Raw genomic sequence first — 24,051 nt, 5'->3', positions numbered from 1 at the left:
AAGGTAAGAACTGTTCAGTGATACTTTATAAACTGCAAATTTAAAGCTTGCGTGTGATGTCATCACTTCAATCACAGACTGGATATTTCTGCAAAACAAACAAAGATATACTAACTTTGTGTTATTCAAGTGTCACGTATAAAATCCTGGGTAGTTTGTATGGGATAAAGAGGTCAGCTTGTCGTACTGTGGTGGATTTATTGTAAAGAACTGCAATGAACTGCTGCACAGTATCTGTGGTGCCCATGGTCAGTGTTGGTTTACATCAGCTGTAATAGACTAATTAACAATTAAGATGATGATGATCATTCACTCTATAAATAGTATAATGTCAGTGTAGAAAATGGAAGTCAGCTGAGATAGCTGTGAAACATCTTCTGCAATCTGGTTGAATTCAGTTGTGTGATGTTTTTTGGACTTTGTTCAAATAGTACATCTTCTACAGTTGGCTGGTCATTAGAGCATTGTTTATGTACAATGATCCATACAATGTGCAATGAGCGGCTCAGCAGGCCTAGTTGCTCAGTGGATAAGACAAAGAGGCTTAAGACATGTAACAGATTTGCTGTTTTTTTTTTTTTTTAAATTAAAAGCTTTTAAATTGTTTCATGCAATGAACAAATTTAAATAACTAATCTATGGCTACAGATCTCTGGCTCAGCCTACTGAGCTGTCTGAGCCGTAGATAAAGTGTTGGGACCCAAGTTGATTAACTTTTTGGACTTGTATTTGCGTCATCCCGTTCTGCTAAAACCTGCAAAGTTTTTTTATTAAATCCGCTTTTCTGGCTCTTCCAGAGAAAGCGCTTCCTGTTATCCTCTGTAAACAGGGAGACAGATGAATGCGGGTCCCAGGGGCTCGTGTCCCATATTCTCTAATAGTTTTGTACGATTCCCAAATGTGGACTCGTGCGGGATGGCTGAGAGACGGCATCCAAAACAAACAAGAAGAAAAGTGAGAGAAAAACCCTGCAGAGCACCAGACGGATGTGTTTGCCTACTCCAAAGTCAGGAGCAAATATGGTGTTACCGGAATAGCAGTGTCTCTCACAGTGGCTCTGGAAGTCATATTTTTGGGCACATATAAAGCAATTGTCAAAAGGACGTCACAAGTTGCGTCTGTGCCAAAAAAAATGGGCTATACAGGCTCCCAGTGGGAGGCAGAGTGATTGACTCACGACAACTGCTCATCTAATCACTGTGCTTTTGTTCTCCTACTTACAACAAACTCAAGGCTCACACTTCTTGGGTTTTACTCTTGTTGTCTTTGTCATACGATGACATCTTTCACTCTTTCTGAATCAGAAAGGCAGAGGGGAAAAAAAGAAGCAGGCATCAAATCTCGAGTGCTTCTTTGGCTCCCAGCAGGCTCTCTATGCAGCCTGTCGCAGTATATTTTTAGCTGTCTGCGTAAATGTTCAGAAGAGTGGACAGATCTTCAGACAGATGTGCCCTGTCGTCACCCCGCTCTCCTCTTTTTGCTTCTAAGTGACGCAAGGCCGGACGCACAGGGCAGCAAGCCTCATCGCATAAATTCTCATGCATGTTCATGGATATTTCTGTGCATGCACACACAAGCAGAGGAGCAGTGCCAGAAGGTTGACGTTTCATTCATGAATCCAATTCTTATTTATGGCTGCATCTTATTGTTCTGACTTCTAACCTCTTCAGCTGTCAAAGCTCTATTATGGCACTTAACTAATCTGTGTCTGTCTCTTTATACTGCAAAACGCAGACAGTACAACTTTGATGAACCTAAGATATTCAACAAATCGATACAGTCAGTCAGAAACGAAAATGACTTATCAGTTCTATCTTTGCACACAGGGCTTTACTGTGACAAAAATTCTCTGTAGTTTCTTTGTTTCAAGTTTAATGAAAACTAAGAGCAGGGGTGCCAAACATAATGCCTGGTCCCAAAATGTGCCTGCGGTGACTGTTATTAAATTTATTTATGAAACCGCCTTTTTTTTAATGTGGATATACTACATATGTAGCATGCATTACATTGTTTAGTAAAAAATTATTTTGATGTTTAGCAACATACATAAAAATACATAAAGTGAAAACAAGTTTGTTTTCCAAAAATAAATAATACTTAATAATAGTTGGGCAGCCTACTGATTAGCTACCGTAACACTCGAGTGCGTTTAACTATACTGGTAATGTGTAATTATGACCTCAGCTAAGAAACTCAGACAAGAGTAGCATGAGAGATGTTTACTTTGATTACACAAACATTATGTAGGAGTCGATAATGGATAATAGATATTTATTTGTAAATAACTGGGCACGAATAACCTGAGCTTGTTCTATAATAATATAGTGTAGTATATTTCTAACTAACTAGGTAATACTCCCTTTAAAGATATAACACGTTTTGGGGTCAACCTGAAACAACGACAAATGCGAAATGTAAAACTGAGATCAGAGGTCAAATATAAAATGACATTTGGACGTTTGGAGTACCCATATACCAGTATGCAATACCTGAATGTTTCCAATACAGTCAAAGGCAGCAGAATTTCAAGTAAAGTTTTAAATATAAAAGACATTTTATGAATGTTTGACTTTATTTAAAATCATAATAACATGATATTTAGAATATATGTTGTCAATAAAAAGGCAGTAAGAAATATTTTGATAAACTGCTATATACAGAAGCCTTAGTTTCTAAAATATAAGGCTTTCTGTCAATTTCTGACCATTAACTCATTAAGTTGTCTTTAAAAACTTTGGTGGATGTAAACCAAATTTTAATAGAATGTTTTCCATGACCCTATTCCACACCCCAACAAATTTTATGAGAATTCGTTCAAAACCTTTGGAGCTGTCGTGTTTTAAGGACAGAACTATTACGTCCTTGGCTGAGGTAATCGTGCTCAAGTTCTGAAGGGTTAGGGTCAGGGTCTAACAAAAAATTATCAATGCTTTACATTTTACATCCACAAGAAGCTAGTATAGGTTATCAACAAAAAGGTCTTGGGTTCAAATTTCTGTGTTGGAGTTCGTGCATTCTCTCTGTTGGTGTTAATGGGACTGGCAGCCTGTTTGCGGTGCACTCCTCCTCTTGCACCCATGATCCAGAACTTGATAAGGGAAAGAATTTATAGTAAAGTATGGATTTTATACCTTATGTAGTATTTTTGTTTTGTTTGTTTCTTTTTTTAAAGTAAAATCATGTGCTGTGCAGCAGCTTTTCAACCCAGTATGGAGGAGAGGGAAAAATGTGAACTCAAAAACCGCTTTGATGCAGGAGCTTTTTCAAAATCTCAAACATACAAATTGAAGGAAGCACTGGAGTCAGGAATACAAAACAATAGAAATCTGGGGTAAATCACGGAGGGGAAAGACACATTAATGCTATTTTCAAACAATTTTAAAACAGTGAGAGAGATTATTCACAAGTGGAAAACATCCAGCAGTGGACGTCCCAGCAAACTCACCCCAAAGCCAAAGAAACTGTAAAACCCCCAATAGTTACATGTGAGACACCACAGGCATCAGTTATAGGCAGAATTTAGAAAAAAGACTGAACAAGCATAGTTTGTTTGTTTTAGCCCCAATAAACATATTCTAGAAACATAGTTTTATGTTAATAATATATTATTTGTACAGTAACATAGATAGGGAGCACATAACTTCAGGAAACATGGAGCAAGGAAACACACAGCAGTGTTCGAGGATGCGACAAAGGACCAGAGGAAGATGTAAACAGTTTACACACATGGTAATGAGGTGAGGGTTAAATAAGTGGGAGACACAGCAGGAATAAATCAGGGATAATGAGAGGGCAGTTAAACTTGACAAAGTGATATAAGATGAAACACAGAGATGGGATTTGACCAGACAGGGGAAAATAAGCCAAGCAAGGAATACAATATGAACTAAAACCAAGAACAGAATTAGAGGGAAGAACCAAATGCAAAGAAGCACAATCAGGAAACATTATTTTAAAAAGCCCAAAGCTTGGAACTGGGTACTTGACTCAGGAACCCGAATACATGGACAACTGTTCAAAGAACTGCAAAAGTTAAAAGAAGACATATTTAATTCAAAATTCATCAAAAGCTTTCTTTTTTGATATTTAGTAATTGTTTGGGAGGTTTCCCAGTTGACTCCCTCCTGCTTGGCAGCTCTTCGTCTAGTGAAACTCCCACAGGCTGTAGGAACATTGATGTTCAGTGTGTGAACTCATAGGCAGCCTCTCTCTCTTTCGTTGTTTCCACTTAAAATGATTTATTCATTCAGTCTTGCTTTTCTGTTCAGGAGGAAGGCTTTGCTGTCCAGCAGGCTCAGGTTTTCACGTGCTGGTTAATAGAAGCTGGCACTGCTGTGTAGCAGCACTGCAAATGATGTTTGTCAATTATGGATGTGATAGGTTTGCTTTCCTGTTGACTGCAGCCCTGCACTCTCAACCATTCGACTGAATTCTTTTGCAGGGTAAATATCCAGCACGCAGTGGGAGGAAATTAATCGGCTCCATCCTTCTGAAATTCTTCCCCCATACATTTCATTTCCTTCCGGCCTCCTTTGACGTCAGGGTGTGAGTCTCGGTTCATCCTCTGCAAATACCACGTGTGAAGGTGAACGTCAGCAAACACGACGGCAAAACGCAAACTAAAACGCCAACTCATTCAGGCCAACACGCAGGCTTATTCAAGACAAGCATAGACAGCCACGTGGAGGATACTGTCAGGGAGAGAGAAGTGCCGGAGCGATGGGTTTCAGACAAAGACTGAGTGACAGCAAATTAAAAAGATGCAAACACACAAAAGAGAGGAATAAAAGCAGAGGCAGCAGAAGTTAGATAGAGAGTTGGGGGAGAATGAGTGGGCACACATCATCAAAGTCTGACGATCAGAGAAATTCTGGCTGTTAATGGCTTGGTTCCTGCACCGGAAAAACACTAAATATGTCCCATGACCACCCAGGCAGCTGCTTTCCGCCATGGAGGGCAACCGCCCACAGTTCTGCCATGAAATTGGGACTTGAGAATATGGGAAGGGTAATTACATTGGTCACGATGAAAGTTTTTCTGCAGGTGGTTATCAGTGGCAGGAAAAAGCTGAGGGGAGTAATTTAATACTGCTATCTCATCTCCTCTAACAGTAGCGTGAAACTGTGACACACAGTAAAAAGTCCTTTTACATAACCAAAGCTCAAAACTGCCTTTAAAGTAGTTTTGTCACAGTTATACTGTGAAATACTTTCTGACCTGGTAACTGACTGCATCTAGACATATTGTAGATGTATTTCCTTTGAACATAACAGCAGAGACATTTCTTATAATAATGAAAGTAATTAAGAAAACACATGAATACTCTATAAATGGAGTTTTAAAAAAAACCCTTAAACTTACAAAAAATCCTTATTTTCTCTCTTTCTTGCATTCAAAAGTATAAAGTATTACTTCTCAGTTCAGTATTCAACAGCAAATTTTAATGAGACATACATTCACCAGTGATTTTATTAGGTACTTCAGAAAGGCCTTAATTCTTTGTGACATAAATTCAACAAGGTGCTAAAAACATTCATCAGAGATTCTGGTGCATATTCGCACGACAGCATCACATAGTTGCTGCAGATTTGTGAGCTCTACATGCATTAATACACTGAACTGCTGTCATGTGATTGACTGATTAGACAAGCAGTTGAAAAGGCATACCTGAAAAAAGGCACCGGTGAATACATATAACTCACTAACTCATTAAAACAGGGCCTTTTGTATTTTCTTATACCACATAATGTTTTTTTCACTCATACTTAATTCTTATAAATATATGCTGCATGATTAAATATGAAAGATGATGATTACATGAATTGATTATATTAAGAGGCATTTAAGTCTTACACAGACATTTACAAATAGAAGACACAAATATTTACTGTAACTTTTTCCTGTTTTTCTTCCATGTCACATTGGCAATGAATTAGCTTAGCTTAACTAGCTAGCTAGCTAACTAACCTAAAAAACAAACAAGAAACCAAAACAAGGTGAAATATCCACATTGCCTCTGCCTAGGGATGGGTTTTGATTATCTATTTATCGATTAAAATCGATTCTGGCTTGGATAACGTGATATCGATTCATTAAAATCCTAAATCGATTTTTAAATATAAATTTATTTTGCCCGAAATGCCAGAATCTCAGGTTAAACCTCACGAAATTTCTACAACCACCAAACAGCTAAAACAGTCAGTGAGAGCAGGTACACGGATTCTGCACAAAGACGTAAACACAAAACGCGGACCCAAGGCATCCAAATCAGTGAGATGTCGCCTTTCTCACCTGACGGCCTGTACACAGACGCAGACACGCCGTGGGCGCTGAAAGCCGACAGCTCACTGATTTTGAAGCGTCAGCGGGCGCTTTTTGTTTACCTCCTTTTTGCACTAGATTCTGAAGCTGCAGGTTTTTATCTCTCTCCAAACAATATTGACTGAACCAGCAGCCAAAGATGATCCAAACTACTTTTTTCACATAAACTTCGTCACCCACTCCTACTTATTACCCACCAGTCTATGGTGTCGGCCGCTGTTTGTTTGTTTGTTTGTGTTTTTTTTTTTTACTTACTTCCGACAAGAAAGCTTAATTTCTGCTGTTCAATACTGAACAAATTTAAACTTTTTAAAATTATGCAAAATTGCAAAAATGCTTAGCTGTGTCTCTAATCAAACCTCTGTAACTTTGCTTTGCTTCACTTCGTTTTTGACTGCACAATGTATTTAAGGTCATCTGCTATAAAAACCCAGCAAACCGCCTTCGTGTTTTTCTGTGTTTTATCCTCAGTTACTTTGACACAAAGGAATCAGCTGTGATGGTTACACCTTTGATAAAGTCTCACAAGTGTCAGCTTTCTTTTTATAGATATAAAAATATAGAAATGTACTGATAAGTGATCAGAATTATAATATTTATGACTGTCTGAGGCAAAATTTCCCCGATTCGAATCGAATCGAATAAATTCGGGACCTTGTGAATCGGAATCGAATCGATTCTAGAAATCAGTGACGATACCCAACCCTACCTCTGCCTATTAGTAGGTTATTGAATTAAAAACAACAACCTTGTAATAAATCTCAAATGATTTATTTTTTATTTACAATATTTTACAACAACTTTAATTTATGAAGCCACGTAGAATCTTACCTAAACAGTATAAAATGTTCCTAGTTACAGGCTCTTAAGCTACATAGAAGTAAGTCCAATATTTTTCAAGGTTTATGGCTGTGGAGGTGTAGGAAGACAGGGACATCTATATATCAGAACAACAATCCCTGGCTCCTCAAATCTACATGTTGAAGTTTCTTGATGTATATCTGTGAGTGAGTGTCTGAATGTTAGACAAGGGACTAATACCGGTACATAGAAAAAAGTGTTTGTAATGATGGGTGTAGTAAAAGTGCTTAAAAGTACAGGTTCATTTGCAATTTCTACATGTTTTGATTCTGTTAGCTAAAAAGTCTGGGGAAAACAAAAATGTTAATTGAAAAGTAACCAAAGGTCTGACTCACCTATTAACACTTTGGAGGCCTCTAAATTTATTTGAAAATATTCATGGTATGAAGTAAAATTTCGCATTGATCTATAAAGTTTTAGTAAAGAAACAAATTTGCTGACTCAGGATTTTTCCACGAATGACCCAGTAACAAAATCCACCTACCAGCATCTCTGAAGCTCTATAATTTAATACTATTATTTGTTTTAAATAAATGTAAAAGCATGTGAAAATTGCTCGTTGATATTTTTTATTGAGTTTTTACTGAGTTTTCGCCTCTGAGCAGTTGCCAGGCAACAAGTAGACTCCAGGAAGTGCCTGGGCCTAGTCAAAAAAATACTCTGACATATATCGCTCTGTAAAGCAGTAAACACACATTTATACAGTGTTTCTAAGAATCAAACATACCAGATATGATGTTCTTACTAGTGATCTTAAAAAGTGCAGGTTTTATTCCTCAAACTTTTTAAATTATTACACACCTTTCCCCCTCTTTTCAGTCTTTGAGCTAAGCTATTTCACAGAGCTATCTGGGAGTAGTGTCAATGTTCTCATCTAACTTCCTTTCAGATCAAGAACAAACTTTTTCACAGCTGATATTTAGAATTTTTATTCCAGTAAGGGGAGATTCTTCCTTTTTTTGTACGTGCTTTTGCGCAAGTTCTCAATGGGAAATGAGCCAGCATTGGCACACCTGTGGAGAAAGGAGGACAGGTAACACCAGGTGTCATGTAAAGTAGTCAGTAATTGTTTATTTAGTGGAGAAAAAGATTCAAACAAACTTCTCAGTACTTTTAAGGTTCAGAGAAGCTATTCCCGCAGATCACTGGGAACCGCGGGGAATAGGTTATGTCCCTGGTGGGTAAAGTCAATTATAATAAAATGGTTTTCCTTTAGAGTCAGCAGGTGTCAATATCACAAAGTAAAGACGTATTAAGGCTACTTTTAAACAATTTTGAAACAATGAGAGAGATTCTTCACAAGTGGAAAACATCCAGTGTTCCCAGCAGAAAGATGGAACTAGCATAGTTTGTTTGTTTTAGGCTCAATAAACACATTCTAGAAAGATGCATAGTTTTATGTTAATATTATATTATTTGTACCATATTTGTAACATATGACTCATTTATTTGTTATCAAACGTCAGTTATTGGCTTACATTTTTATGTGTGAGGATCACAGGACTAACTTGACTTGTGCAGATTTTTCAGATATTCAGTATTTTTTTTGTGGTACCTTTTTTGTTATAAAAAAAGACAGTATTTGTTGTGTAAAATGCAATTCTTAAAAAACTGATTTTTGTCACTTTTCAGTGAATCTGAACTACAACCAGAAGCAAAAATCACATATTTTAATATTAAAATAAAAACAAGGCAATCTGTGAAAGTTGTGAATAATTATTTACATGGAGGCCAACCACGAAGTGTGAAGTTGGAGGCAACTCAGCTAAACTTCTTTTTGTGTGCACATGTTGCTGTTTATGTACGTGCACGTGTCCTTGCACTAGCAAACAGATGCGTGAGTGTGTGCATCATCATCATCATTATCATTAGCATGGTGAGAGTATCTGTTGAGGGGGTGTGCTGATTCCGGGACACATCACATATTCATCCCTGGTGTGCTCCCCGTTCTGCCCTGAATCATACCTCAGCCCCTCCCTCCAAACCCCCGCACACACACACGCACATCTCGAGAGCTTATTCATCCATCTCACTGTATATGTAATGCGACCTGATATAGCTGCCTTCTGCACATGTTGAGAAAAGTGACTGGCTTAACATAGCCAAGGCTGGATACCTTGAACACACACTGCGTCTACTACACACAGTTATACAGATAATAAATATCCCCTCCCTTCTATAAACAAATATCCTCACTTTTGCACGACTCCCTCATTTTACTGGATGGAATATTCCATGCAAAGCCCTTATTCAATAGGTTATCAATTTCAGACTTGCTGAAAGACTTGTTGCATTATATAACTGTATGTCTTATGCTTTGCTACTCAGGTTTCTGCTCTCTGCTTTCATCTGATTAAGTGTTCGTGTAAATTCATTATTGATTTTTTTGTTCTTTTGCATCATCCTTAGAGAGCACTTAGAGTGAGATTAGAGCAAAGACAAGAACAAAGAAAACTCCCACTCACTTCTGTGTAATTATTTCTTTATTTTTTTAATAAAGCAAAGCACTTCCATAACAGTTTTTTAATTTTTCATCAAAAAAAACAGACTCTAACGAATGTCACAGTATGTCTCATGTTCTGTTCTGAAACTCACAGTCATCATCGAGGTTTGGTTTCAGATTTAACATGTGGGGCCGACGTGGACTGTATGTCACAGTTAGGCTTCATTGGTCGTAAACAACACACATACACTTTTCCATAAACACATACTGGGGTTAGAAAGGTTCAGCTTATAAAGAGAAGAGATGGTTCAGAGTGTAAATGCTGCATGCAGTTTTAAAATACAGTTCTTGGTCATTTTTTGTGTGTATGAAGGATTTTTTTTTTCAGATTTCAGGTTAGAAAAAAAGCACATACAGACATGTAAAATAATAAAAAACAATATCAGGTATAAGTGTAATAAAATAGGACTTCTGGACTTCCACACAACATGCATACAGGCACTCACTTTTCTAAGATAGATGAAGATCCGTCTCTTCCAGACTTTTCTAGACTCTCTTATCTACATCACTTAAGTTTCACTCACACAACCACAACAGAAAATTGAAACCCACACACAAATCAGTTATAACTCCATGTCTGGGATATCGAAAACTTTTAGATTTATAAAGGGCAAAGTGATAATAGTGGAAATCAAGAGGTGCATATTTAATTTGCTTGCCATCCTTTTACAGTCTAAGCATCTCTTCTATCTTCACAAACAGCTGTTTACTACGATCAAAGTACAAATCCATCTAGTCTAAGATACAGTGTGCTGGATGCATATGTACAGTGATGGTGTGTGGTATGTACAGATGGTTTGCTGGCATCTCTGGGATCACACAAGGTTTTGAATCTGAAGGAGGGAGGTTAGTCACTCCTGGTTGCATTGAAGTGAACACCTCAAACTGCTTTACTTCTCTCCTCCTAGATCTCTCTTGTTAATCCACATCTTTATCCTACTTCTGGTAATGCCAAATAATCTTCCTTTAATAATGTTAGTGATAATTGGATGGTGAGTACTAGTTAATATAGAAAACAGCTGGATAGTTTTACAACGCCTGCGCTGTTTACAGCTGTGATAGAAAAAAAAAAAGACATCTGGAGACCCCACCAGCTAACTTCGTAGTTTTCTGCCTTTGTGTTGTCACTGTCATTCAGCTCTGATGTCATCCTAAGCCTGTACTATGAAAGATCAGGTATTTCACGATCAATTGTGTCTGGCTCTACATCAGCTCAACTGACCTGGCACTTTTAAGCAGCTCCCTGCTGCCTTGCCTGTCTCCTGCTTCAGTGTAGCACCCCTTGCATGTTGAGGAGGCAACTGAAAGGACTCAAGATCCAGGTTTTTGTTAGTATTAGAAAGAGGAGAGGGAGAAATCAGAGAAAGAAACAGGTAGAAAGGAGAAAGGAGTTCAGCTGAAAAGGAAATGGAAGGAGAATAAGAGTATGGTGAGGGTGAGGAGGTGGAGTGGGCGTGGAGTGATGGCTAGGGAGGAGAATGAGGGGAAGGCTTGGTCGTCATAGCTTGGAGCACAGTCCAGCTCAACACAGCGGACAGAGGAATCTTCATTGCCATAGTTGGTCCAGTATTCTTCTTGGTCGAGTTTGGGGAGGGCTGCCTCATCAGCTGACAGTTCATACTTGGAGGGGAACTGAGGCTTGACCGCAGGGAAAGGGAATGACTTCACTGTTTCTGAGCTCTTCTGGTACAAGGACTTTGATTTGGATTCGGGTTTGTTCTTGGAGAACCACCAGCGGGTCTTGGTACTGAAGGTGGTTGTGGTGGATCCAGCCAGAGAGCCGGGGTCAGGAAGAGGGCAGAGAGCGAAATCCATTTCTCGGAGGAATCGGAGGTCCTGACCACGACGTGTAGATGGGGAAGTGCACACAAGGTCAGATGAGGAGATGCGGGCCTTGCGGAACCACTCCCAAAGGGGACGTGCCTCACAGCCACAGGACCAGGGGTTACCATTGAGGCGGAGGAACTGGATGTCTTGGACATCTTTCATGGTCTGTCCTGGTAGCTCAGCCAGGGAGTTGTTGAACAGGTAGAGGATGGTAAGACGGCCAAGGTCACGAAAGGCCTTGCGGTTGACCTGCCTGATGCGATTGTCATGCAGAAGGAGACGGTCCAGGTTGACCAGACCCCTGAACACATTTTCAGTGAGGGTACGGATACGGTTCCCATGCAGGAACAGATGGGTGAGGTTGACCAGATCAGAGAAAAGGTCATCATGCAGAAAATGGAGTTGATTTTCCTGCAGCAAAGTCAAAATGCAACATTTAGTGCTGGGAAAAAAGTGAAAAGTAAAACTATAGACTGCATATAAAAGATACACATAGTCTCCAATGCAGAAGTGACTTAAGCTTGCAATCTGTTTAGTTGTCAGAAGGGGGCGACTGCTGGTTTAATTCTCAGCTCATTAGACACTTTTGTGATGAGTTTGTGGTTTCAGTCACTAGTTTAATGTCTTACCATGCAAACCATGATGTTCACATTACAAATTATAATCCCACTAAGACTAAAATAAATGATGATGGATTGTATATATATATATATATAAAAAGGCTACTTCGTGACTGCAAGTTGCTGTCTTAAAAAACTTGAAACTAATGATTAACATCATAATGTTTACATCTATCTTTAGTATACAGTCTATGAGAAAGACTAAAGAAGCTGGGTATGGTGGTTTTTGTTAAAGACTGCATACAACAGATTCAAGTCTTACAACAAAAGGTCAAAGCTGATTTTGAATCCTGAAATCTAGAAATGATTGGAAGCTCACACAATGTGTGACACAAAAGCCGCCTTTAACGAATTACTGAACATCCAACATTTCTCTTTGAGTCAGCGATCAATATGAGCAGTAAAAATAAATAAATAAAAGAATATCTCACCTCCCTCTGATTGCAGTTATAATTTATGCACACGTGAGAAGTGATCTGTTTGAAAGTAGCTTTATAACACTGAGAAGTGACCTGCATTGTCTGAGTCACACTGAATGTGGGATGTGTTCTCTTTAATTCCCTCAGAAGGCTTCTTGGCAGGCAGTTATTGTCTGATTGGAAGAGAGTTTAAATTCAGGAACAGATGAGATCTCACTGTTAGCTGCCAAAAGCTGACAGCAACCAAAAAAATAATGCACATGGCATCTCTGCAAGCTAATTTTCAATGCATTAAAATCAAATCACTGCCTGTTATATTATATCTCTACTTTAAAAAAAAACAAACTATTTGGATCTATTGTACTGGTTTTGAAGTGATTTAAAAAGATGACTTTAGGTTTTCTTTTTCACTTATTTTAAATAAAATTAACTTAAGGATGAATATGAAGTGTTGTAGTAATTTTCCTGCCTTCTACAAGTGGTGATTGTATCACCATCCTTGCCATCTATATGTGTATTTTAAGTTTGGATTGATATTACTTCCTCTGACTTGTAGATACACTTGCTGAAAGTAAATGTGTGGACATGTGTTTTGTTTTTTCTTTTACAATTTATATTATTAGAAGATCTGTCAACTACCCACTTAGCTTACATTGATCATTATCTGCATTGAGTTTATAGTAATTAAATAAATCTATTGTCATATTGTAAATCTATCCTTATACGATAGTTTCAGTGTTTTTTAACTGCTCAATGGTTCTAATTTTCTTTGTAGATATACATTTCTGCATCTTTTTATTTTTACAACTTATTTTTGTTTGCATATAAATGCCTGTGGTGTGTGCAACTCACGCTTCAACACGTGCAATATGAAAGCATCAACGTGCGTGTGGGTGTGCAGCCTGTGCAAGCTTTAAATCAATTCTACAACACAACTAAACGTAGTAATTTTGCATACCCTTGATCATACCCATGTATTACTATCCAACATCTTACTGTGAACGTACTGGTCATCTTTTAGGTGTGTGTGTGTGAATGTTGTCTTTACCTGCAGATAGAGAAATTGCAGGCTGTACAGCTTGTGGAAGAGATCATGGGGGAGAGTGGCCAGCTTGCAACGATGCATATGCAGGCTCTGCAGCTTCTCCAAGCCCCTGAAGGCTCCACCTTCCAAGTGGCGCAGTGAAGGGTTGTCACCCAGATCCAGCTCTTCCAGTACCCTGAGGTTACTAAAGGCTCCGGCCTCAATCCATGTGATGTTGTTGCCATATAGCCAAAGGACCTGCAGAGGAATTCAACAGGACAGCAAAGAAAAATAAGAATAATGGCATGAGAGAGGAAAAATACATTTCTGCACATAATTTCTATAAATAGTGTTGTCACTCTGCTCACTTGTGTCTCAAAGCCAAAAGAGTCTGCGCGAAGCTCTGTGATGCGGTTGTTCTGGAGGAAAACACGTTGTGAGTTGTAGGGCACACCGGCCGGCACTATGGTGAGGTTCTGGGACTGGCAGCTGACCGTCATGGGCGTAGGGTAACACACACACAGCTTGGGGCATGCTGTGACCCCACCCGGCTTCACCACCACCAGCCACAGAATCAGCCATAGGGTTAGTCCACCTGGAAAGAGAAGAAAAAGGCAATGTTAGCATGAGAAAGCTGCAGGAGTAGCAGCTTGGAAAAACGTGCACATTGTGTGTGAGAAAGAGTGACTGGCAAAGAAAAAGAGATTGGATTCAGCTTTAGGTACCATTTCTTTTTCTTTTTGTCTGTCTGTCAAAACTTTTGTTTTGTTGTTAGTGATTCCTTTTAACATCGCTGTGCTCTTACCCGTGACCTGTTGATGGATTCAGAACCTTAGGTTTCATATATAATTCAGCAGCTTACATTACAAAAATCAATCACCCATTCATATCCACCTTATCACTTTACCTAAGTAGCAGTGGATTTTGTGACATGGTTACATAACCGTGGATTTCAGCAGTTTAGACTATAAATTAGCCACAAATCAAGAATCAAAATATATTTAAGAGGCAGAAACGAGAAGCATATTGCCTCCCTGTTACATTTACCCCGTTTTCTACTTCTCAGGCTGTTTCAACCAAAAGGATGTTTCCGCTGAAAGGTTGTCTACGCGGAGGGCACGCGTAAAACTAGTAACCAAACCCGGATCAGTTTCGGTTCTTATGATTAATTTAGCAGCTTCTTGGCATCGCTCAGATTACGGTGCACAAAAAAGTGGGCAAGGCGGGAAAAGTACATGCGTTAAATATTAACGAGGTTCCTTTTCATCTATTGTGCGCAAGATTTTCCAGCGTCTCACCCCTGACCTCTTAACAAGTTGGACTATTAGCCGCGCTGGACGCTGAGAGACAGCTGGAACCAGAGCTCTGGAGTCAAATAGGGCATATGTCTTTCATATTTACACTAACGTTAAAGTAACAAATTGTGCGCGCAAAACTCATGCTTTTATCTCTCCATGCGTAAAACAGTATGGAGAGCAGATGAAAAAGCTTTGACCAAGTAACTTTTTAAGCAGATCACAAAATCTGTACCCCAGAGTGAGCATCCCTGACACGTTTCTTTAACTCTCATAATATGTAGCTGACATATACAGTTTATATTCACAGTAAAATGATTAGAAAACAGTCAGACTGACTGCGCGTAAATCGAAGTCTACACTTTGTTTTTCTGTCTAACAAAGGCTGCTTAAACCCAAAATGACACGACAATATTCCCTGAAAACACTAAAAAAACTGAAACGTGTTCAAAGGTAAGTAAAAAGGTGTCAGCTATAAGCACATGAATGCACCTGTAGAATCTGCAGATGCAAAATGGTGAGGAACTTACCCTTGTAGTTGCGGGCGCTGGAGCCCCTCACGGTGCGACGAGTTTCCATCTCGAACCAAAGCCGAAAGCGAGTTAGCCTGCACGGCGTGGAAGTGCCTGCTTGATGCTATCTCTGCTGAGATTCAGCTCTGGTGACCGAGTCACTGCTGCTTCAGGCAGTGACGGACCGGAGTCCCGAGGAGCTTTTTATCCCCGTGGCCGGTCTTCGCCCACTGCCGTGGGTAGCGGAGGATCCTCTACGTCAGCCTGGGAGGAGGAGTTACCGGAGGAAGCGACTAGAAAGGCAATGGCAAAGCTTGCCACTGTCATCTTGGCGGCAGACCTCCACTGGCTGTCAAAAGAAAAATAATATAATTCAACATTAATCATTTATTATGCTGTGATAATGAAACACAACATAAACTAGAAATTTTATAATTTGTTTTTATAATTCGTTACATTTTCTTTCTGAGCATGTATTAAATATTCTAACCATTCCCCAACGTTTAATACAAATATCCAGTATTTAGTTTAGCTATTGCAATAATTTCTTTGTTCATCGTTTAAGACAACTCGCAGTGTGGGAGGATTGGAGGTGGATGGAGGTGACAAAAAACTAATTACTGGGAAAAAAGTAAGAATTATTGCTGCATGACTACTGCACATTAAACGAATTTGTGTGTAGCCTCGTGGCACATGTACTCTGGGGAGGTGGAGGTGGGAAAACTCATCTGGCCTTAAAGTCAAGTTATCGTTTCTCTTCTTCGGTGTAGGCCAGGCTAGAAAGAAGCCGATAGACGCCTACAGTTCAGAATAACAGATGAACATGAAAGGGAAACCCAGCGGTGGAGCGAAATCATCTACCACAGCATATGACCTGGTTATATTAGTGTGTGTGAAAGGGAGAGATAACACCACTGACATATCGTAGTAGTACAACACCTGCACATCAGGCTGCATTTATTCACACCAATCCTCTTTGCAAATGTCACATTTACCAAAGCAATGCATTATTAATCCTCCAGTGGACTGATGAAATGTGGATTTTCTTTGCGCTGTGGATGTGAATAAAGATGATGGGATGACTACCAGTAACAATGACACAGGGACACAGAGTACCCATTTGACTGAATAGGTCCCATAAGTCGCATCCTTGAGCCAATTTGGCTGCAGAACAAATGATTTGCTAGAAAAGGCGCGAAGCAGCGCGCACGGGCGGGACGTGGGATGGATGACAGGGGACATGGAGTTTTGTTTTGTTTTTTTCCATGTGAAATTAACTGTGTCAGGGCAGGGGTGGGCAGAGTTTACTCACAAGTGAGTCCTTCCTTCGTGGCACGGGTCAAGCCCAGGTCCAGCATGATGCGCATCATCTGTTCCCCAGTGAACACACGCTCACCAAAACCTGCTCCTTGAAGGTCATTTGTAACTCCAAGCTGTGAGCGAAGCGCAGGCAATAAAAAACCGTCTGGAGTCACACGATTTCTTGGCGTCGGTATAGTGATTGGGGGAGGCAATTCAACAAGGAGGCATTAGTGGCCTCAGCGGGGGTCTGTGGAATAGATAAGGTCGCGTGTGTGTGTGCACATGTAATGCACACAGGGTATTCTTGGCCTCAGGGTGAGTGGGGGAGGCAGCCAGCTCACCAACAAGTGTCCACCTTCAAGTGTGTGTCTGCCCACCTGCATGTGGGCGGCTCTTGGTGCCCCTTCTACAATAATGATCTAGTATCCATGCAGACTGAGACAATTTATGATTCATTCTTGTGTGTGTGTGTTTACATCGGCGCTTACCTGAGACTTACCTGAGTATGTGTGTGTGAGATGCCAAAGCTATGGCCCATCTAATCAGAACAAAATATTAAAGTGGATAAATGTATGCAAGGACATACACACAGGCACACATCTATCTCCATTCCCAGATACATTCTCTCACTTGCCTGCTGTGTCAAAGTGAATCACTGGAACGCTGGCATTTGAACTGGTGTAAACACAGCATGTTCAAAGGATCTGTCCTGATCCTAAAAAAAGTGTTGGTGACTCTGTCCATAACCCCCACTCACACATACAAACATACACACACAGCTGAAGACCTTGTGTGAGGACTGAGTGCGGATCTCTGCCCACAGGGTGGAAATTCAAGGAGAAAACTCCAGAAACTTTGCTTTCATGGCTTCGCTCTCTCAAAGTTTGTCTCATTTACGTCAGGCTCCTTGTATTTCTCGACCTCTTGGTATGGGGGAGGTTAAGCTTATCATTAAAGGCATCTGAGGACCTAAACCCTGTGAGGTATTGCAAAAAGTCATTTGAATTGGTCAGCACAGCTAGTCCAAGAATCGTTTTCAAATCTCTGCCTTTTAATGCACTGTGAACTTGAAAGAAATGTATGAATCAGACAAAATGTGGGTGTCTTTTGGGACAGAAAAGGTCTGACAAGACTTAGCTAACAAGACAATGAATCATTTGATATTTTGTTTCAGTGTCAGTGGAGAAGTTTCAGCGTGTAAAGTTCATGTTTAGTTGTGTAATTAACGTGATGTATCTGAAACCAAATTCACTGCAAAACTGGGAGATGCAAAATAAGAGAAATCTAAAGTGTAGTTGTGTAACGTGTGCTTTAGTCACTGATAACTGAAGTGGAAAGTGGCCCTCTTTAGGACTAAAAGTATGTGGACATGGAACAGGCCAAAATCATGACTTCATCTCATACAAACATAAGTAATTACTTTTACTTTTATTACTCTGGTTTAAAAACCTCTGTTTAAGCCTTTGCAGAAAATCTTAAGGAATTTGTTTTCATTCAGCTTCACAAAGCTGTTAGGTGATAACTTCTCACCCTCACTCTTTTAGTTCCAAAAGCATGAGGTTTAGGCCACAATGATTATGTTTAAAACAAGACAGACACAAACTGTGGCACGCAATAGGCCTCTTCTGTAGGAGATCAGGTGAATAACTTGGTTATCAAAAACTATCACCTTTCTTCACCTTGAGAAGCTCTTGGAATGCTTTTGTAATATGCACTCAGACATGCTTTTGCACTCTAAAGCTCTGTCAGATCAATTCTACATCAACTGGCTGAATCTGAGTACATCCCTTTATACGTCACAATTCATCCTGCTACATGTACCAGCAGTCACTTTTTGAGATATTTGTTAGCCAAGTCCAGTCTGGCCCTCTTATTCTTGAGTGTAACCAGTGGTTTGCACCTTTTTGTAGACCACCTGTATTTACATTCATGTGGGAGTCTCTTCATTGCAGACTCTGATAATGATACACCTTCTTCTAGTAGACTGCTCTCTATGTTGTGAAGTTGATTTTTTTCAAGCAAGGAAATACATTTGTGCATCTGCACTTTAGTTCTCTTCTGTGGCCTTTCAGAACTTTGGATCTTAGTGAGATGACCAGCGAGTGATCTTGTCTTTATTTATTGAACAAGATTGTTGAGTAGACCACTCCTGTCTCTGGCAGGTTTGTAATGATTGCCTCCCTCACTTGCACTGATATCTCTTGGTTTTTGTTTATCTTTTGCAGTTTTATTTGATAGTTTAGTTTTTGTTCATCATTCATTTTGGGAGACAAAATCCTTTGGCCCATGGTGTGGCTGGACCCAGACTCCTTCCATCTTTTTGTTCCTTTTTTGCAGGAAAAGGAACAAGAGTTTCTAACAAGAAATGATTCTTAGTGGCAAACTGAAACTGGGGTGTGGTTTTTTTTGTTGTTGGGGTCACTGAGATTAGTTGAGCCTTTGCTTGTTCCTAGTTGCGACCTACTAAAAATTGAAGTCAAACACTTTCAAATCACACCTCGAGTGTTTGATTTAAATGCCTTTGTAGTTTTGTACAGAGGCATACTGTTCATGGAAATACATATTCTGCACAATATATAATGCATGTAATGAAAACGCATACAATTCAAGTGATCAGCAACTTCAGATTAAATATACATTAAATAGAACCATTATACTCATTTCTATCTCAACATTTTTATCCTTGGATGGCAGTAAGCATGATTTAAACCTCATAACAAAACTAATTGATCTCATGCTCAGTCTTTTTGAAGCTCTTCAATTCAACAACTGTCTTGAAACAAGTCTTTTTAAGCTCCTCTTCCTGTAAGCCAATCTTTCTGTAGACTGAATGCCTCTCACAAACAAAAGATTTGAACAGCAGGTGGGTGGGGCTGTTGTGCTCACTGCCAGCGCTGTACGCCTGATATGACCATATTAAGGACATCTGCTGTCAGTGACATCACAAGAGAGACAGGACAACCTATGAGGGGAAAGTGAGGCTCGGATCTCCTTTTTCTGTGAAAACTGTGCTGTCGTCATCAACATATGTGGTAAAAATAATTTATGCCCCATATGGGTTTGCTTACTTTTGTCCAACTTGTTAATATTGTAGTTTGTTACTTGCTTCATTGTTGAATCTCTTTTTCTGAGGTCATCATTTTACCAAATGTGTTGATCATTATAATTAAAATCAATGGAACTGGCTGAATTTCAGACAATTTTTGAATAATTTCATTTTTGATAGAATTTCTAATCTCACATTGACCCTCTGAACTAAGTGGCATATACAAATATTCTATACAAATCTCACAGTCGCATGTATTTATACATTTGACAGATCAATTGAGCACCAAATGGAATGTCAGATTGGACTGGTGTGTCAAAATATAATAATAATGGATTGGATTTATATAGCGCTTTTCAAGGCACCCAAAGCGCAATTCCATTATTCATTTACTCTCACATTCATACACTACAGTTGTACCCACAGCTGCTCTGGGGCAGACTGACAGAAGTGAGGCTGCCATATCGCGCCATCGGCCCCTCTGGCTAACACCAGTAGGCGGTAGGGTAAAGTGTCTTGCCCAAGGACGCAACAACCAGGAAAGAGAGCCCAGGGATCAAACCGGCAACCTTCCAGTTACAGATGCGCTTCCCAACCTCCTGCACCACGGTCAAGTCACTCACTTAAGGTTTAAACTCAGAAGAACAAACCAAACACACCTCAGCTGCTGCCCCTGGGAGTGAAAAGAGTGAGCTGAACGTGAGTGCAGTCCTTATATAATGTGTTCCAAGTGAGTTCAATTAAGGGACAAACTCCAGAGTCAACGAGTGTGAGAAAGTAAAAAAGGAAACAAGGTAAGTCACAAGGTAAAACTAAAATTAGAGAACAATCGTCTGTCACAATAAGATGCCACACATGACACACAAAATTAGTTTGTCCACTACAAGACAGAGGTGCACACCGGAGGCCTAAACAACAGGAGGTGTATCACTCCTCCTGGTTTCCACCTCGAGACAGTGTTTACGTTGCCTTTGGTGGCTTTTTGGCAGGTACTGTGACATTCACTGGTACCCTCACTGGCACACAAAACAAAACAACTGAAAATGCCCTTTTTATTGTTTCTTCCTGCACTAAACATGTCAACAGTATTCAAAAAAGATCATCATGTATATAGATTTTTTAATCATATATATATATATATTAGTGGTCTATCAATAAAATTAAAAAACAAAATAAAAGACTCAGCCTGGCTGCAGCTTGTTCCTATGTCATCCTACATCAGTCATTCAGTATATTCACTTTTAGAATTTATATTCAGTGTTAATTGTAGCCAGGCTCAAAGTGTTAATGCTAGCTTATTTTTAGTAAACAGCATTGTGATAAGCAAAACTAGGGTGGCATGAGATCATTATATGATGGCACTTGCCACCCCATGCTATCCCTGTAGATCCGCCCCTGGCCACAAGAGCCTCAATACTTTTAGCACAGCACTTAAATAAATGTACTTTCCATCCATAAAGAGTATATAAACAGAGGCATCCATCATTTTTTGGCCATGTCTGATGTCCCATTAAGAGACCAGGGACCTCACAGCCTTGAACAGTTTGTTTAGTGCTGCAACTCTAAGCTCAGAGTAGATGATGGAGCCTGATGAGACACTTATTCATTCAGTTTCAGGCATAAACTGTTTTCCTATTAGCTGCCATAGCAGATGGGAGACAGCAGATAAAGGCTGACAATGTGAGGCCTTAACATGTTTTTCTCTTGTTGGACCAATCACAGAGAGCGACACAATTTAGTTGGCACAGCTTGAGGTCGCCTATTAAATCTGTGTGTTCATATAAGACATCCTCTGTCTCGAGAACATATTCATATTGATTAGTGCACACAATTCACCTCATTAACAGACAACCTTATTTTTATCTTCCACTCCTCCCGCTCTCGCTCCTATTTCTGTCACTCATTTATGCAAGTCTGTATTTTTAATTTGGCGAGATGCTGAGGTTGTGATCATCAATGACGCAGATGCATGGATGCAAGGGAAGAACCTGTCACCATGTGCATACACACTGCGTACACACACACACACACACTTGATGTGAAAGACTTTGTTCAGTAGCATCAAGTTTTATTTTTAATTTCAGGGCACAGCAGGTGTGGGGGAGTGTCCCTGTTATTTCAGGTGCCAGAGATTTTCCCCAAGTATTCTTCCCCATCTGAAATCTCAGCACTTCCCACAAAAACATGGCAACTGCCACCCGGATTGCCAACAGTATGAGTATGACTGGAGAAGTCATGCTGTCCTCCAAGGCTGCCGTGAATCCTGCAGGTGTGAAGTGATATCAGATCTGTTTTCAACAGATTGAGCACAACACTTCTCTGACATTAACAAACTCTGGTTTGTTTCATGCAAACATGCACCACCTTCTTCTAAAGATGGCAACTACATTGCTCACTCTGCCGTTTGACCTCTGACAGTATCCTCGGGGCTTCAGGATGTGTGCTGGCAGCAGGTAATGCACGGTCTACCCTTACAGGTCTGATGAGCTCACTATTTGTAATTCTATTTTATGCTGTTCTGTCACATATTGTGCTGGTCACATATTTTGAGCACGTCCCAAATTTCTGGATGCATCTCATCCAAACAGAGGCCGTTTGAAACCAAGGATTCATAAAAGTTCTTACACACAAACTGGTTCACACCTGTTAGCTTTGATGTTTTAAATTAGCAGAATAGGCAGCTTTTATTTAATCCCAAACTGGGAAATTCACTTGTTACATACAGCAGCACATGGACAGGAAGAAAAAGTGAATTAGATTTAAAAATAAAAATGGAAAAAATAAATGAAAACTGTGCACAAAAAGCCAAAATCCTATACTATGTACAAATGGTTACTATATACTGTAAGAATGTCTCATTTCATGTTAAAACCCTTCACTTGTCTTGTTTGGACTAACAGCATTCTTTCCAGGTGTGTAGTCTTGAGATCGATTTCCTAATGTTAGTCTTTAATTCTGCAGCAGCAAACTGAAGATCTAATATTCAGTTTATAAAGCTGTTTAATGCATCATGAGTTTTATAAACAGAACAGCAACTTTGCAGCTCTCTTTCCTCAAGTGCACAGCAGTGACAAGCGAATTAAGGTAGCATGCTTTGAAGCTAAAACACATAATGATCTTTTTGCTGTCAGGCAACCACAGAGCCATCGCATGTGAAAAGCCTCAATACTTCATGCTTTTACACATGGCAATTCCCCCTCCTTAGCCTTTCAGTGCCATAGAGATGGGGAGCACGCAACATCTGTCAAATTAAAAGAGAAAAATATGTGGAACAGAAGCCTCCTATCCTGGTAGATGGTCCTTTCTCCCATACAACGCACCCACAATGATGGCAGCATGTTTAGTTTTTCAAACTTAAAAAAAAAAGAAAAAAAAAAAAAAAGACTAAGGTCACACAATGACCCAGTCTTCATCACCATAAATAAACCAAACCTGGCTGAGCAGGTGCCAATTATTTTCAGTGATGGTCTTCAATTATTCATTTAATATATCTAGTGGTTTATTTGTTGCTTTAAATCCTAAATAATGTATAATTATATCTCACACACACACACACACACACACACACACACACACACACCCCCCCACCCCTTTAGAAACATATTGCAATAATACATCATTTGGTCAAGTATTCAAGCAACAGACAAAACATTCAATAAATCAAGGACAAAAAGCCACTAATTGTCACATTTATTGAAATATAGTATTGGATATGTGCATGTAAAATATACATATACTGGACATGTCTCATAGGTTTCTTTACATCATAATTGCACTTTCTATCTCTTTGGCACCTGCACATGAGGATATAACAGTTTCACCACAGTTAAAAACTGAAACTGCATTCAAGGCTAATATGAATTCCCTTTACTATAGATAATATCAAAAGACTTTGTTGCTGAAAAAAAGAAGTTTGTAGGTTAAGACAGTGCAAAGTCTGGAGTAGTTTCTTTAGATTGCTTCCAAGAGCTCAGATTTATTTATTTTAAAGGTGGCTTTGAGCAGTCTAACCTACAAATAAAATGCCCAAGATAATGGTTTGATAAGGTATATTTATAAAAAAAATTAATTTGCACCAACAAGGAAACCCTAGCGTTACTATGTAAAAACTTGGCACATCTCGGCATGGTGAAGTGTTGTCATGATTTGTGAAATTTTGACCATAGAAAAATGTAAATCTATTTTATTCCTACGTGCGATACATCTGGAAAACATCTTGTCAACAGCTTCGTTTTTCAGCCAAACAAAGATTCCAAGCACACTGGCAGTGCAGTAAAAAGCATACCTGATAAAGTGAAAAAACAAAAAAGGCACAGTTGAG

General features: G+C 39.5%; 1 protein-coding gene across 1 annotated transcript; it reads right to left on the bottom strand.

Moving 5' to 3' along the window:
* Positions 1-10,020: 10,020 nt before the first annotated feature.
* rtn4rl2b (reticulon 4 receptor-like 2b) lies at positions 10,021-15,587 on the bottom strand. Its single transcript, XM_026142352.1, has 4 exons — positions 15,401-15,587; positions 13,944-14,170; positions 13,600-13,833; positions 10,021-11,923 (listed from the first exon to the last, which is right to left on the bottom strand). Exons 1-4 carry the CDS (start codon positions 15,447-15,449, stop codon positions 11,078-11,080), a joined length of 1,356 nt encoding a protein of 451 aa, XP_025998137.1. The 5' UTR covers positions 15,450-15,587; the 3' UTR covers positions 10,021-11,077.
* Between the last annotated feature and the right edge of the window lie 8,464 nt (positions 15,588-24,051).

This window comes from Astatotilapia calliptera, chromosome 2, assembly GCF_900246225.1.
Source record: "Astatotilapia calliptera chromosome 2, fAstCal1.2, whole genome shotgun sequence".
In the NCBI taxonomy this organism is placed as follows: domain Eukaryota; kingdom Metazoa; phylum Chordata; class Actinopteri; order Cichliformes; family Cichlidae; genus Astatotilapia; species Astatotilapia calliptera.
The sequence above is the reverse complement of the archived record's forward strand: the minus strand, read 5'-3'. Positions and strand labels throughout refer to the sequence as shown.